Source organism: Eschscholzia californica, unplaced genomic scaffold, assembly GCF_041429995.1.
Source record: "Eschscholzia californica isolate CP2 unplaced genomic scaffold, dmEscCali1.0.p SCAF_1, whole genome shotgun sequence".
Lineage (NCBI taxonomy): Eukaryota > Viridiplantae > Streptophyta > Magnoliopsida > Ranunculales > Papaveraceae > Eschscholzia > Eschscholzia californica.
In genome coordinates, this window is record NW_028238198.1 from 30,813,641 (window position 1) to 30,828,436 (window position 14,796).

The following is a 14,796-nucleotide window of genomic DNA, read 5'->3' on the forward strand; positions in this document are numbered from 1 at the left end:
GTTTGGTTAGTGATTTTTCGAACCGTTACCAAACCGGTCAGAGTTTGGTTCGGTTACTAACCAAACCATCAGAAGCGGTTTGGATACTACTGGATACCAAACCATTCATAAAACGCAATTTGTTCTCCATGAAAATCGGCGAATCGAGTTACTTTCTTCATACATTGACGAATAAAATTAAGACAACACTCCTGAAAAACCTGGAGAAACAATCAAACTAACATAATGCATCGAAAAACATTTGAAACATGAAAGACATGTGCAGGTCCCCCTCCGAAATATTATATAGTAGCTAGTAACATTGATGATACATGAATTGTTTTAATCTAATACTAGCTAGTAACATTATATTGTAGTAGTGTTGTTGTTTTGTATGGGTAGTAGTTATTCTTATTTATAGCAACTTGATGAAAGATATGTATTTGTATGAAATTATAGAGATATGATAGATGTATTTTAGAAAAAATTATGTAAATATATAATTATATATATTAATTGAACTTGACTTGTTCGGTTTGGTTTTAATGGTTCCTAAAAAGTGCATCCACTTACCGAACCAAACCAGTTGGTTTTTGGAAATCTACAACCGTACCAAACCACTCGTTGTTTGGTTTGGTTTGAAAACCGACTGGACCGGTTTGGATTGGTTTGGTTTGATTGGTTCGGTCTATTTTTGCACACCCCTAAATAAGTTATTTGGTGTAAATAATGTTGAAGGGTAATGAAGATGTCAGACGGGGTTCTTAGACTATGGTCACTAATTGTTGTTTTTCGGGTCGTGACTCGGGTAAAGGGCTCTACCCGTGTCCCGACTGCTAGAGCCCGTCTTGATGAGCCAGGTAAGACCGGCTTGGGCTCATTTTGTCCACGAGCCTTTGGTAGTCCAGGCGGTCTGAGCAGTCACCTTCGGGGGTCACAGCCTCCCGGACCGTTTTCCCACCCCTAGCCGTCTACGAATTGAAACTCCTATAGTAGTCACTCAAACTCAATGATATCACCGAAGAGAAAAAGCACACTTACCGTGTTTACATACTTTTCTTATTCCTTTCCTCCCTAAAACGTCTCTCTCTCTCACCATTTTTCTCTCGTCGACTCCCTTTCTATCTTCAGTCGCAACGAACATCATCTCAGATTAGAGGATTTTGGTTCAATTAGGGTTTATTTCTTCTTATTCACCTGGTAATTAAACCTCCCATCTCTGTGAGACGAACAAATATGGGTGGTGGTGGAGAAGGCGATTCCAAAGATACAACAACTGATTCAGCCATCGGTGGTTCAGAGGTTACCGTTCATGTCCGGTGCTCGAATGGTTCAAAATTCTCTGTTCAGATTGACCTTGGATCTACTGTTTCAGAGTTCAAACTTATTGTGTCACAGAATTCTGATGTTCCTGCTGAACAACAAAGACTGATTTACAAAGGTCGGATCTTGAAAGATGACCAAACCCTTGATAGCTATGGTACTTTCTTTACTCTGATCTCAACTACCATTCTTCTAATTATACAGTTCTACTTGTGAAAACTTTTTCTTTTGAGTATTCTAATGATGAATTTTTCATGATTGTTTTCTTGTTGTTCTATCTCAGTCTTGTTGCAGTTCGATTTTAAAGACTTGGTTTTGTTAATTAACTCTAAGTCCCCTTCTGATTGATTGATTGACAGAAGAAACGTTATCTCTGATCTTGGGTCACACATTTTGGGTTTTAGATATCTTATTCTGAATCAATTATCTTAATCTATTGAAAGATAAGAGACTAATGTTGTTGAAAAATGGATGACTAAATGGAGGAATGAATGGCAGAAAATCAATTTTAGAATATAATAATAATAATAATCTGATAAAGTTAAGACTGAAAATCACCTTCTTTAGTCAAAATGGTAATCATGTACTAATGTTCTTGCTACTATTACTTATAGCCCTCGAACAAAAGCACTGAAGTTGTTTCGCCTATTATTCAGTAAGGCGATATTTTAATATGGTTAGATTGAAAAAAAAAAATATGGTTAAATTGAATGAGAATTTCTGATTAGAAATTGATCCCAATAGTGTGACATGCAATCTCTACGAGACTAAAAAAGGTGACACTCAATGGGTGAAACGATAATAGATAGTAAACGTTTCATGCAAGAAACATTGTATTCTCTTTTGCTTGCCAGTGATCATTTGTTGATTCAGAGGCTTTTAACGGACATATGAGAATTTAAGGTAATCTTGGTTCGTTGTCTGGAGTTTATGGGATCTTAATGAGCTTGAGGTGTCGATAAATAAATGCATGACTTTGTCGTATGTTAATTGAATGTTTCTTATTTTCTCAATGATTCAATGAACTCTTGAGGAAGAACATTAAAAAGTTCAAAAAGAGAAATGAACCTATTGTATTAGGCACATAAGAATGTCAATTAGTTTTTAGGATTCTAGTTAAACTTACGAAGATTGTTTGTCCTTGTGGGTGCAAATGGAAAGTCAACCCTAATGAATGAGTAATTACAGTAAGAATGTGAGTAGAATTAAGGTTAGTGGTTTGCCAACGTGGCTCGTGCTTTAGGTTTTTGCGTCTCATCAGAAATTTAGAAACGTGAGAATAATTTATAAGAGCTACGTGGACAAACAGAGGCAAACTTGAATTATTATAAAGCTGTAAGTCAGTACGTGTTGTAACACATGGAGAAACTGACTGAGGAAACAACTTCTAAATTTGGGTATGCATTACAAAAGCCAAATCTTTTTTTTCGTGGTGGAGCATTTAAACAAGTGCTGTTCACAAAAGCAAATTAAGATGGATGACGAGGAAGCACAAAAGTAGTAACTGTAGGATACTATACAGTGGTTGGAACTGGTGGTAGGCAATTGCCTTGAATATAGTTTCTTGGATTAAATTATATGGGGTTAATATATTCAGCACGAGGCGCTTGGACCATCCCAATCTTTTATGTAGTGTAAGTTTATCCATGGTGTTATAGGTAATTTGTGCAATAGTCTAAGTGGCTGGACCTCAACCCAATTTTGGTAGTTCATAAACTGATAATACAAAGTAGGGCTGTAAAGGAACCTTTGTTTGGGAATGAACCTAATATTTTTTTTTCTGTAAAATATGTTATGCTAGTCTTTTGTCACTTAATGTATAACATTTTCCATTTATGCATTTCCATTTATATATTTCATCACAAAATATAGGTGGGAAATCGTACTCTACTTCTACAACGTTAGGGAGTCTATCACTTCGGTGGATGTGTTGGCTCTAATATAAAATGTACCTTTTTCAGTAGAAAGATGCTTGGCTTACAAAAACATCTTCGTTAGAGTTTTACTTAGATTATATCTTGGTTGTGTTTGTGCAAGTTGTGTTAGCGGTGTCAATTAGTTCCTCTAAATTTGATTTCTGTTGGCTCTACGGAAATAGATATTCCCCACAGCGTATGACTTCTATGTGGGTGTACCTCGTCGTTAATGGACTTCGTAGGGCAAGGATTTGAACTTTAGAAAGTTTCTTACTTGGTTCCGAAAATTTAATTTTGACACTCTTAATGATTGCTAAACCACCCGTGGACAACATCGGCTGTTGGGTGAGAAGGAAGAAAATATGGTTGAACTTGGTATTATTCTGCTTTCCTACTTGTGTCTCTTTGTTTGTTAATGGGCTTATGATCTACTTGGGCATTTGGGTTTGTTCAGTAAACTCTCTCATTTCAGTAAAAGCATATTGACATTATATTCTTGTAATGTTGATAGGTTTGGAAGCAGATCACACTGTTCACATGGTTCGTGGTTTACCAGCCTCATCAAACAACACAACTGGCATGACCAATCTCGGTGGTTCAAACACCACTCAAGGTTCTGCAAGGGTTGTTGGTTCCAATGAAGGTCCGGCATCAGTATTTCCTGGACTTGGAGTAAATGGCCTAAGTGGCAGTGGGTTACCTGGCTTATTAGGAACTGGCATTTCTGACATTGAGCAAGTCCAACAGCAGCTGACTCAGAATCCTAACATGATGAGGGAGATGATGAACATGCCTATCGTCCAGAATCTAATGAATAATCCTGAAATAATGCGCCAAATGATCATGAGCAATCCTCAAATGCGAGAACTCATTGACCGAAACCCTGACCTTGCTCATATACTCAACGACCCTAGCACACTTCGCCAGACGTTGGAAGCTGCAAGGAACCCTGAACTCATGCGAGAGATGATGAGGAATACTGACAGGGCTATGAGTAACATTGAATCGTCTCCTGAAGGTTTTAACATGCTCAGGCGAATGTATGAAACTGTTCAAGAACCATTTATGAATGCAACAACAAATGCTGGAAATAATTTGGGTTCTAACCCATTTGCTGCACTCTTGGGTAATCAAGGTGGAAACCAGGAGAATCGCTCGTCTAGCCTTCCAACTGCTGCTTCCGAAGGGACAACTGGATCTCCTGCACCAAATACTAACCCTCTCCCTAACCCATGGGGTGGTGCTGGTGGTAAGGTCTTATTCTTTCATGCTTACCAGGATAACATTGTGGCTTCACAAGCCTATGTTTCTAACCGTGCTTTTTCCTCCATTTTCTTCTTTTTGATCAAACTATGTAAGAAATGCTAGCGTAGGTACCTAAATTAGAAGAGCTATGACTAGAAAATAGAGGGAACAGAGATATTTAAAGAGAGTTCATGTATAGTAACTATTGTTTATTGGCGGCTTAACTAGAGGGTGTCTACTGCTCTCGTCCAATATTTAGTCTAACAATGGGTACAAGGAACCCTAATAATAATGTAAACCTGCCTGGTCTTTCATATGTAGCAAGACCACTAATTTGCTTTTGAAACTTCTTAATTATTTTTACCAACACTGAAACCAACTGCAGTAGGAGGGCAGACAAACACCACAACTAGATCATCTCCAACTGGGGAAGCCAGGGCACCTGGTGTTGCTGGCTTAGGTGGCCTTGGTCTGCCGGGGATGGAACAGATGTTTGGTGGCATGCAGGATCCTTCTCAGTTGAACCAGTTTATGCAAAATCCTGCTATTTCACAGATAATGCAGAGCCTACTCTCGAACCCTCAATACATGAACCAAGTATGATTACTTTTAATCAGTATCTAGCCATGACCTTCAGCAACGGAGCTTCTAATGTTGGTTGTCACTTGTCAGATTCTTGGTCTCAACCCTCAACTTCGCAGCATGATGGATTCCAATCCTCAAATTAGAGAAATGATGCAGAACCCAGATTTGCTGCGCCAGTTGACTTCCCCTGAGACGATGCAGGTAAAAAATTTCAATAGATGTAAGTGTAGTGGAGATGGTAGCTAGTGTACATCTTAGGAATTCTAGGTTGACAGTTTTTGTTGTCAATGGTGCTAGAGTCTTGTTTAAGAACATTATCCTATTGAGGTTTATAGGTTATGGTCTCTTCACATGGTTCAGCTTACTTTGTTTGTCCCTGTGCGGCGTTTGAACCGATTAGTGTATCCTGTCTTGTTTTCGATCTAATGTTACTATGAAAGTAGGGAACTGTAAAATGCTTATCCTGTATCTTTACTGAATATTCTTTGCCCTTTTATTTCTGCAGCAAGTGTTGGCTTTAAATCAATCACTTAGGTCACTTGGCGGACAGCAATCAGCACAGTAAGTCGGGGCATCTTTCTTTCTCTCTCCAACAAATAGACTTGGCTGACCCATTGCTACTTACCTTTTGAATAAATTCTTGATGCAAATAGTAGATGTTACTCGGGCAAAGGGCACCAGATTGAAAATGACATACTTGTTTGATCAATTCTCTGCCATCTATGACAAAAATGACAGCAAGAACAATTTTCTTTTTTCAAACTTACCCATAATAATGATATATTCCATTGATGTAATTTTACTTATAATGATGGTACGTCTCTTACAGGGAATCAGGTCAGACTGGTGGCGCCACAGGTATGTAATATGAGGTCAACATTCACAAGTTCAATTTGCGAGCCATTAGTTATATAATGTACACTCACTAGTCACTACATACACCCTCTGTTTCACACTTGATAGAGTTTCCATTATTTTTCCTCTCTCTCTCTCTCTCTCTCTCTCTCTCTCTATATATATATATATATATATATATATATATATATATATATATATATATACAGTATATATATAAGATCACTGAACATTTTCACAAAAACAGGAATGCCGAACAATATGGGAGTGGATATGTTAATGAACATGTTCAGCGGACTCGGGGCTGGTGGCCTAGCTGCTCCTAACACATCTAATGGTTTCTTTACCATCTTTATCTTTTCAGTAATTATTAAATGTTGATCTGTTATTTTCTTAAAACAAAACTCAATATTTTCTCATATCGTGGGATCATCTGTATGATTTATATCATCTAAACTCTGTCCAAATCAATAGACTTACTTTTATCTGCTATTTTGTTGGTAGTGCCTCCGGAAGAATTATATGCAACTCAGTTAACACAGCTTCAAGAAATGGGGTTCTTCGACACACAAGAGAACATCCGTGTATTGAGAGCTACTGCAGGAAATGTTCATGCCGCCGTAGAAAGGCTTTTGGGAGGAGGAACCCCCGGTCAGTAGATTATTTTACTAGACTTCAAGGTGACGTCTTTCGCCAATATGGATCTATAAAATTAGTGGGTTGCGGTTCAGGCTGAGGGCAAACGAATTAAGGAAAAAAAAAGGAGAGGAAAAGGAGAAGCTTCATATTGGTCATGAATAAGTTTTTAATAGTTTAACAGCTGAGACCTTGTTGTAGTCTCTCTCTCTCTCTCCCGCCCTCTCTCTCTCTCTCTCTCATGTGTTTTAGAGAAGATTATAATCTTTTGTACATACAACTTTGAAGTTCTTCTGTCTCGACTGTTTCCGAAATTTAGTTGATAATTTGATGTGTTTGTCAGTTTGATTCTTCAAGTGGTTATTGGTTTCATTTGAAATTTATGTAAAACAGATAGTTGAAACCAATGGATTGAGCTTTTAAGAATTCACCAATCTCTCTGAGTTGGTTGTGCTCCAAGGATCTTCACTGTCACTTTATATTTGAGCTTGTTTACTCGTATCTCGAGGACCGATCAAAAATCATACACAAGATCTCTAGGTAGAAAGTTCTAAAGGCACTGTTACTAAGCCCAGCCACCAGGCACAAACTTGCTGAAGTGGCGGGAGCTGGACTTGTAATAATTTGGTGAAGACCTAAAAATTCCCCTTCCCGCCATTATTCCTTCAGGTAAAATTGGTAAATACGCGAAATCGAAATTACTGAATCTCCATAATACGCCACGTGGGTATTAACGAATCCATCTGATCGTCAGATTCATCCAATTGTTATGATCCGTTGGATTTGAGATACGGGGCGTAATTATCAACGATCAAAGACATCGTCAACGGCTAGTGTGAAATCGAGGAGTAAATTCACGTATATAATAATAAGCTCGGTAACAACGAATCAAATTAACGAAACTGCAAAAATTTAGTACACTATTTATTAAAGAATTTCGTCGTTTGGAGCCAAATCCCAAAACATTTTTCACTTTCCCTCTTCTCTCTCTAAAAATTGTTTCTTTCTTTCTCTCTCTCTCTCTAGAACCTGAAGAACCAGTTCAATAGGTCGATGCTCGACCAGGTAAATTTAATTGGATTCAAGATCCCTCTTTCTTTCATCTTATGCATATAATCTCATGTCTGTTGATTATGATTTGAAATTTTTGATTTTGAACCAACGATTGTTCTTCTTTCTTTCATCGTGGTTTCTTTCCCTTGTTGTTCATCTTGGCTTTCTTATAAGAAGAGTTCGAATCATTGTGCGAATTCACTGGAATTATGAATTTTCATGTTAGCGTAATCAATAGAATATATATAGGGAAGATTTCTACTTTTTTTTTTCTTCTGTGAAAGTAGGGTTTGCTTAAGTAGTTTCAGATGGAACATATGTTCGTATTTAAAAGCTTTGATCGGAATAATTGTAATTTAAGTGGGAGAAACCTCAATTCAATCTTGGTAGGGTTTTTTTTCTGATTTTTGGGAAACTAGTTAATCAGGGTTCTAGTTTGCATCATATAGAGATCAATTATAACGTTACGGGAAACACAATAATTTTCATTCAAATTTGCCTACTTTTTTATCGCACAACTTTTATGGGGCAAAATGGCATTATTATTAGGGAATTATTAGGGTTCTCTATGTTATTGTTGATTAGGTCGTACGAGCAGATTTCGTTGTTCAATCGAAAATGTTTTATGTAGATGGGGATGAAAACACGAAAAATTACCCTCTTATGAGGTGTTGTCATGTATAATTATCATGCGGCTGTCAACCTATCCATATGAAACTATCTTCATACCTTGTGTTTATTCTCGAAATCAATTAGCATATGATAGCCTTAAAGAGAACCTCTTATCTTGTTAGTTGTAAAAAATGACGCTTGAGACGAGTTTTGTCATGTTCTATGCTGTCAAAGGTGTCAACTAGGTTCGTTTAGGCGAGCAAGTCAATGGTGATCAAGCCATCAAAGGGGTTGAATAGAAACTCTTCTCCCAATTGGGGCTTCTTACTGCCATATGGCCGAAGGGGTTGACACTTGTAGGAAATTATTATCAAATCAGTAACTTCCAAAAGTAGTTGGAAATGAGAAGATACTATACTAAACTAAGAACAATACGAAAAATTGAATATTCCAATTTTCAAAACCCTACAAGCTTGGAAAGTCTTGTACGTTATGATCTTTGGGCGCTCAGACTTGGAGATCACATCTGGGTTTATAGTCTGCTTGTGGATCTACAGCGGGTTTCTTGGTTTATTTTGATGATGTAGTGTAAAGATCTAAGGTATGGAAAGGTGAGAGTAGAAAAGTTATTGAATTACTAGCAGGCTTTAAAGTTAGACCGTTGGCTATTATACTATTTGCATATGAGCGTCTATGTATAAAGAACTAGCAGGATTCAATTTTCAGACCTATATGCCATTTGTCAAATTGGAATTCTTCTTGTGAGAATCTCGTTCGTTCTTCTTTTCTGGGCGTTACAATGACTTTGTATTGTTGATACTTGATATTTCCCTCATTCTTTGCTTGGTAGCCTATTTGATAGGATCTTGCTTTCCAAAAAAGAATATGAAAAAGAAAAGAAGCTGCAGAATTTGATTAGTGCTAGGATTTGTTTTCCTTTTCTATTTCTAAGTAAATTGATCAGAACTCTCTGCCGTTTCTTTCTCAGTCAATCCTAATTTCTGTTCTAAATATTTAGTTTATGGTGTTTTTGAGGACTTCTTTCAGTCCATCACGTGTTTGATCATTTCTATTAGTTGTAATTGTTTTGAACAATAATTCATTTCATTTTCTGGATCAATGTTTTTGAAATGTACTTTTTCCCTTTCGATAATTATATAGTTAAGTAATATTGCATAAGTTTGTTTTTTCCTGAAAGAATTTACTTGTACTGTTGTGGAATTACTGCGATATTAGTGAGAATATACCTGAAGGCCAAAAAGGTGTCTCTTTGCTGTTTGACGCTACAAATGTTACACTACTCTTAGAGGCTCATCTATAAGACTCGGGAAGAGAACTAAATCAGGCTTATTTGTGTATAAATGTAGGGGCATATGTATGAACTTGACTTGCCAATGTATGGATATTCTTCGAATAATTTCCATCTCAGGCTCCGTGTCTCTCCACTTGTTAGTGGTTCAGAACTTGAGATATCTAGTGATTAATGAATATGATCTTTCAGTATATGAATTAATTGGATCTTCCTACATTGGGTCTATTTCATAACAATGTTAGGTAGCGATATACTTTTCTGCCTTTATAAAGCCTCTCAGTCTCAGCTATCTTCTGCATCTGTCAATCTCCAGGCAAGCTTTTACAATTTCTGTGCTAGAAGTTGAGTATTCTTGACGGTGCAACAAATGATTGAGTCCAAGTGCAATGAGCATGGGTTGGAAAGCACCGGAACTGGCTTTCCCAATAGTGATAAGCAACACTCAATTGCAGCAAAGAAAACAGCATTGAGAGATCTGCAAAATGAAATCGTGGTACCCAAGCCCATTGGAAGCCCTCCTTTTCTAAAGGATAAAGTACCAACATCAGAAGTCACAAAGGTTTCTGGCACCAAGAGGCCAGCACCCGAGGGGCCTACTAGTCCTCAGTGCCGCCAGTCTCCAGGCAGTAATGGAACATTTGTGTATATTCGTAGAAAATCTGACCATGAACTAGTGAAGACCAATGGCAGTGATAATACAGATAGAAATGTCAATGATCAACAATATAGGCAAATGATTCAAGTGGAACAGGAGACGACCCGACAAAATTCCCAAGTTCAGGGACCTAAAATTTCTTCTTTCCCAGCACTTGCACCTATGGCGGCTAATCCATTGTTGACCCTCTCTTCTGTAGGACCTTCGGTTCCTCATTCTCATGGAAAACTTGTTAATGTATTGCCAACAACAGTAAATAATCATCCTACTGCTACTTCTGAGGCACTTCTGGTTAATCCTCAGGGACTGATGAACAATCGAAATTGGAAAGAACGTTTCCCGCACTTGCAGACTTTCTTGAGGAACTGTGATCACTCAAATCAGGAAGAATACATCCAGAGTAATTGTTTTCTAATTTTTTTTTTACTAAACCTTATTTTTAATATGCTCGTTTCAAGCCTGGGTTTCTTCATCTCCAATAGAACTGACCCTCATCTTGATGTATCTGTTTTTTCTCTAGTGCTTAAATCTTTATCATCTGCTGGTCGTAGCAGACATGCTGTTGAATTGGAAAAAAGAGCAATCCAGCTTTTGTTGGACGAAGGTTAGCCATTTTGCACTTTCTACCTTTTTGATTTGATTATTCATGTCTTCAAAAATTCAGATGATTTTGGAAAATTAGATTATATCTTATGCTATTTCATTTAATCTGGATTTAACTTATAAGTTATCAGTGGATCAGAGTACAAGTATGTACACATTCCTTGGTTTATGGGTGTAAAATCGTATAATGCTTGTTGTTTCTTGTATTTTTTGAGCCTGGATATGACACACAAACCCATTAGACCATGAACAGAACTGTTCCATATTTTACCGGTGGCTACTCCGCAGTAATTGAGCCACGACCTGTCTTTTCTCCTTTCTCCTGGCTATGTTTAGTCCCTACCGAACTGTTCTTACAGTAAATGTTTTTGTTTAAATCATGGTCAACAAAACAGGTGATTTAGTTCTTTATTTTGAATCCTTATAGCCTTCATTACCTGATAAACTTCGAACTATCTGAGGGTTATGTCAGATACAAGAACTGTGTTTCCTATTTTTCTCTGACTCCTTGATGCTGTATAATTCTGTAGTCGTCACTCATGTCATCGGGTGCCGATACCTGATTTTTAGGGCTAATTGTATTCTTCTTCTCCATACCCCTCGTCCTATAACTTATTCGCATAGACTCCATGCTCTGGAAACTTGCAAAAGGGCACAAATTCCTTTTTGAACACATTTACCGTAATTACTTATCATTAAAGCCTTACCTCTTCATGTAAACACATTCAAATCACAACCTCACTCAATAAACTAATGTTATCGGAATTGCCGTTTCTTTTAGTAGTCACCTTTTCTTGTCTTTTGTCACACAGGAAAAGAGTTGCATCGAATGAAAGTTCTGAATGTGCTCGGGAAAGTGCCTCCAAAGAACAATCCTTCGCCAACAAATCATCATGTCCATTCCGCAAAGTGAGAAAACAGTATCAGACAATGGCAGATTTGATTTCGATAAGGTAACGTTATAGAGTTTGAGTTATGTGAATGAATAGTTTTGGGTATCTCTGTTGTATTTGATCCTTCCATTTATTAGTTGAGCTTCTTAATGGCACTTTAATTGTGTAGCTTCCTCATATCTCTTCAGTTTTAGAAGAGGAAGCTCTCAATTTCGACCCCCTTTTTTTTTCTATCTGTAATAACTATAATTGTTAAGCAGTAAAAAGTACTTGATCTTTTTTTTTCTTTTGTTGTATATCTTGATTTTAGTGAAATGTATCAATAGTAGATCTTGTTAGAAAACATCATGAAAAATTCTTTTACATAAGTTTTATTGAAATTGGATTCTAGTGACAATAATATATCCATTTAAAATTTTAGTAGAAAGTAAAAGAATTAGTTACCAAAGGATTAATTTAGTCTTTATAATTAGTTTGACCAATTTAGAATATTATTTTGACTCAAATAGTTAAAATCCTAATATGAACAAGTAGGCGGTGATAATTAGGTGGACATAGGAATCTTTTTTTTTGAAACCCGGAAATCATATTTCAATCATAGGGTCTTGGGCTGCACTAAGGTTATGCCTGGGCCGTTTCACCTCTAACACTCGAGCCCACCCACTAAAATTTAATGGTTCGGCAAGGCAAGTGTTACTTATTTGGGTTTGCGCATCCACAGGCCTCATCCAACTTGTTTGTACATGTCTGATAACAGACTCCTAGACTTTTCTCCCACCTTTAAACTTCAATAGATCCAAAATATCATCTAGTCATTTTAGGGCTCGAGTAAGATTTCAAATTGGATTTCCATAACAAAACAAACACCACTTTAAACACTTTGACTTGAGTAGGAGCTAATGGTTTTCAATGAGCTCTCCAACTAAAGCAGTAAACCAGTAAAATTCAGGTACGTGCGTGGAATATTCCTCTATGGGGGTACATCTGTCATTTCACTATACACCGTTTAGTTTATACACCAACACGATTCTCTTTTCGAAAAGTTTCTGAAGAGGCGCCAACGCTTTAACCACTAAGATTGTTGTTTAATGATTTTAACTCAATCCTGACCGTCGAATCACTCTAAACCAGATATCTGATAATAACTGAAAATAACCGCTCAATTTCAAAGTTCAAACCCTAGAAAAAGAGAGAGATAGAGTTGAATAACCGCTCAGACCACTACAAAGAAAACCTAATGGACATTCCTTAGCTTTTTTTCTTTTTCCTCTTCTTCCTCTTCATCTGTTGATTCACACAAGTAATGAACAACAACAACTCAGACAATCCTCCTCCTCTACCGCCTTCGCCACCACCGCCTTCCCCTCCTCCGCCACCACCACCTTCTCCTCCTCCTCCGCCACTTCCTACTAATACCCCTCATCCTTGTATTCCTACTTCTTCCCGGCCGGAGAGTTTTGATGAAGGTTTAAGGAGTTTAGTCTTAGGCCACATTGGTGGTGGTTCCGACGGTGAAAACCCGAAGAAGAAGAAGAGATCAAAACTCACTCGAATTACTACCGAAGTCGGTTCTTCTTCTTCGTCTCCGAATTCAAACAATATTGTACACCCAAAACCAAAACCCACAGCGAAAAAACCAGAACCAAATGCTCCAAATATTACTCGTCCGTGTACCGAATGTGGTAAACAATTTTGGTCATGGAAAGCTTTATTTGGACATATGAGATGTCACCCGGAACGTCAATGGCGTGGGATAAACCCGCCACCAAATTTAAGAAAACCAGTTCCCGCTTTAGACCAAGGAGGAGTAGGAGAAGTAAGATCTATGAATAATATTAGTGATGAAGATCAAGAAGTTGTTACTTCTTTACTAATGCTTGCAAATGGTTTAGTTTCAAGGGATCTAAACCAACCTTTTAGGTTTAACATAGGCGGTGGTGGTTCACCGGAAGGACTAGACTATACGACGGGACAGGCAGTACAAGATCAACCATTGGGTGGGTTAGGATTTGGAGATGGGGCAATGCTAATGGGGTCATCAAGTTCGAGTTATCGGTTTGAGTGTTCAAGTTGTAAGAAGGTTTTTGGGTCTCATCAAGCATTAGGAGGTCATAGGGCTAGTCATAAAAATGTTAAAGGTTGTTTTGCTATTGCTCGGAACGACGATGAACCAAACTGCAGTAATATTATAGATCTCAATCTCGTTCCGGCGGGAAGTGGTGATGGTAATAATGGAGAAAGAGATGGGAAAATGGTGATGGATATAGGGCATAAATGTGGGATTTGTTTTAGGGTTTTCTCTAGTGGTCAAGCACTTGGTGGACATATGAGATGTCATTGGGAGAAAGATGAACATGAACCATTATTGATACAACAAGGACAAGGGTTATTATTAGGTCCTACTAGTACATCAAGAATTGGTGGTGTTTTTTTGGACTTGAATCTCCCTCCTCCTTCATCAGAGACTCATCATGGAGATGAAAACTCATCTTCTTCTTCTTCTTCATCTTCTACTTCCACCTCTTCATCTTCAAAAGTACTTGGTTTGGATCTCAGGTTAGGGTTTCCATAAAAAGTTAATAAAGGATGCTTGTGAACTTTGATTTTATTTTCTTGTTGTGGATTTTCGTTTGCTTTATATTTGTTACAACTTTTGTTTCCATAAACTGGGAGATACTTTAATTTGTAACAATAAAGAGAAATAGAATATATCAAATATATTACTATATAACATATTTGCTCATGAATTTTAATATATGTTTGTTTATGGGTAATCCTTTTTTTTTTGGGAATGGTATATAATCATCTTCCATAGGTAATGTTTTTTTTTTTCTCGTGTATAATCTTCCATTTATTACCATGGGTAATGTATATAATCTTCGATAGGTAATGTTCTTTTATTGTATACTTACATTGAAATTCGGAGTTTAAGAACTTTCACATTCTCAATAATACTAAAGATGTGTGATGTTTTCCCTGTTAAGTTTAGATATTAAATTTGAACACTAAGCACGTGTTAACTTAAGTTCGATTTCAGCTTACATTTTTCTTCGTCTTTTGACCTCCTAAAACTTTGTACCCATAGTACCTCCTCCCATGAAGGATTAGATATTTTATTTGATTTTTATT

General features: G+C 37.2%; 2 protein-coding genes and 1 pseudogene across 7 annotated transcripts; all 3 read left to right on the top strand.

Moving 5' to 3' along the window:
• The first annotated feature begins 817 nt into the window (after positions 1 to 817).
• LOC147565999 (ubiquitin domain-containing protein DSK2a-like) lies at positions 818 to 6,965 on the top strand. Its single transcript, XM_086652452.1, has 8 exons — positions 818 to 1,459; positions 3,730 to 4,467; positions 4,849 to 5,060; positions 5,136 to 5,249; positions 5,554 to 5,609; positions 5,878 to 5,906; positions 6,151 to 6,240; positions 6,408 to 6,965. The coding sequence occupies exons 1-8, from the start codon at positions 1,216 to 1,218 to the stop codon at positions 6,560 to 6,562; spliced, it is 1,638 nt and encodes a 545-aa protein (XP_086508578.1). The 5' UTR covers positions 818 to 1,215; the 3' UTR covers positions 6,563 to 6,965.
• Positions 6,966 to 7,434: 469 nt separating this feature from the next.
• Positions 7,435 to 11,953, top strand: LOC147566000 (uncharacterized). 5 transcript variants are annotated; one of them, XM_086652456.1, is made up of 5 exons: positions 7,435 to 7,604; positions 9,830 to 10,366; positions 10,475 to 10,571; positions 10,692 to 10,775; positions 11,587 to 11,953. In XM_086652456.1, the coding sequence occupies exons 2-5, from the start codon at positions 9,884 to 9,886 to the stop codon at positions 11,685 to 11,687; spliced, it is 765 nt and encodes a 254-aa protein (XP_086508582.1). In that variant the 5' UTR covers positions 7,435 to 7,604; positions 9,830 to 9,883; the 3' UTR covers positions 11,688 to 11,953. The 5 variants fall into 5 exon arrangements, with proteins under 5 accessions (XP_086508582.1, XP_086508583.1, XP_086508580.1 ...); XM_086652457.1 differs by having other exon boundaries at positions 7,492 to 7,604; positions 9,572 to 10,366; XM_086652454.1 differs by having other exon boundaries at positions 7,492 to 7,604; positions 9,572 to 10,571.
• A 68-nt stretch (positions 11,954 to 12,021) lies between these two features.
• On the top strand, positions 12,022 to 14,393 carry LOC147566001 (zinc finger protein ZAT2 pseudogene; annotated as a pseudogene). The gene has a single exon (XR_015230346.1). The product of XR_015230346.1 is annotated as a zinc finger protein ZAT2 pseudogene (transcript).
• Positions 14,394 to 14,796: the final 403 nt, after the last annotated feature.

What these genes read in the sequence shown, in the direction of transcription:
- LOC147566000 (XM_086652454.1), top strand. Translation starts at nt 9,884, where the DNA reads ATGATTGAGTCCAAGTGCAATGAGCATGGGTTGGAAAGCACCGGAACT. An exon ending in TCAGGAAGAATACATCCAGA is followed by an intron (nt 10,572 to 10,691) that starts GTAATTGTTTTC and finishes TTTTTTCTCTAG; the next exon opens with TGCTTAAATCTTTATCATCT. An exon ending in CCAGCTTTTGTTGGACGAAG is followed by an intron (nt 10,776 to 11,586) that starts GTTAGCCATTTT and finishes TTTGTCACACAG; the next exon opens with GAAAAGAGTTGCATCGAATG.
- LOC147565999 (XM_086652452.1), top strand. Translation starts at nt 1,216, where the DNA reads ATGGGTGGTGGTGGAGAAGGCGATTCCAAAGATACAACAACTGATTCA. An exon ending in CCCATGGGGTGGTGCTGGTG is followed by an intron (nt 4,468 to 4,848) that starts GTAAGGTCTTAT and finishes AACCAACTGCAG; the next exon opens with TAGGAGGGCAGACAAACACC. An exon ending in TCAGACTGGTGGCGCCACAG is followed by an intron (nt 5,907 to 6,150) that starts GTATGTAATATG and finishes TCACAAAAACAG; the next exon opens with GAATGCCGAACAATATGGGA.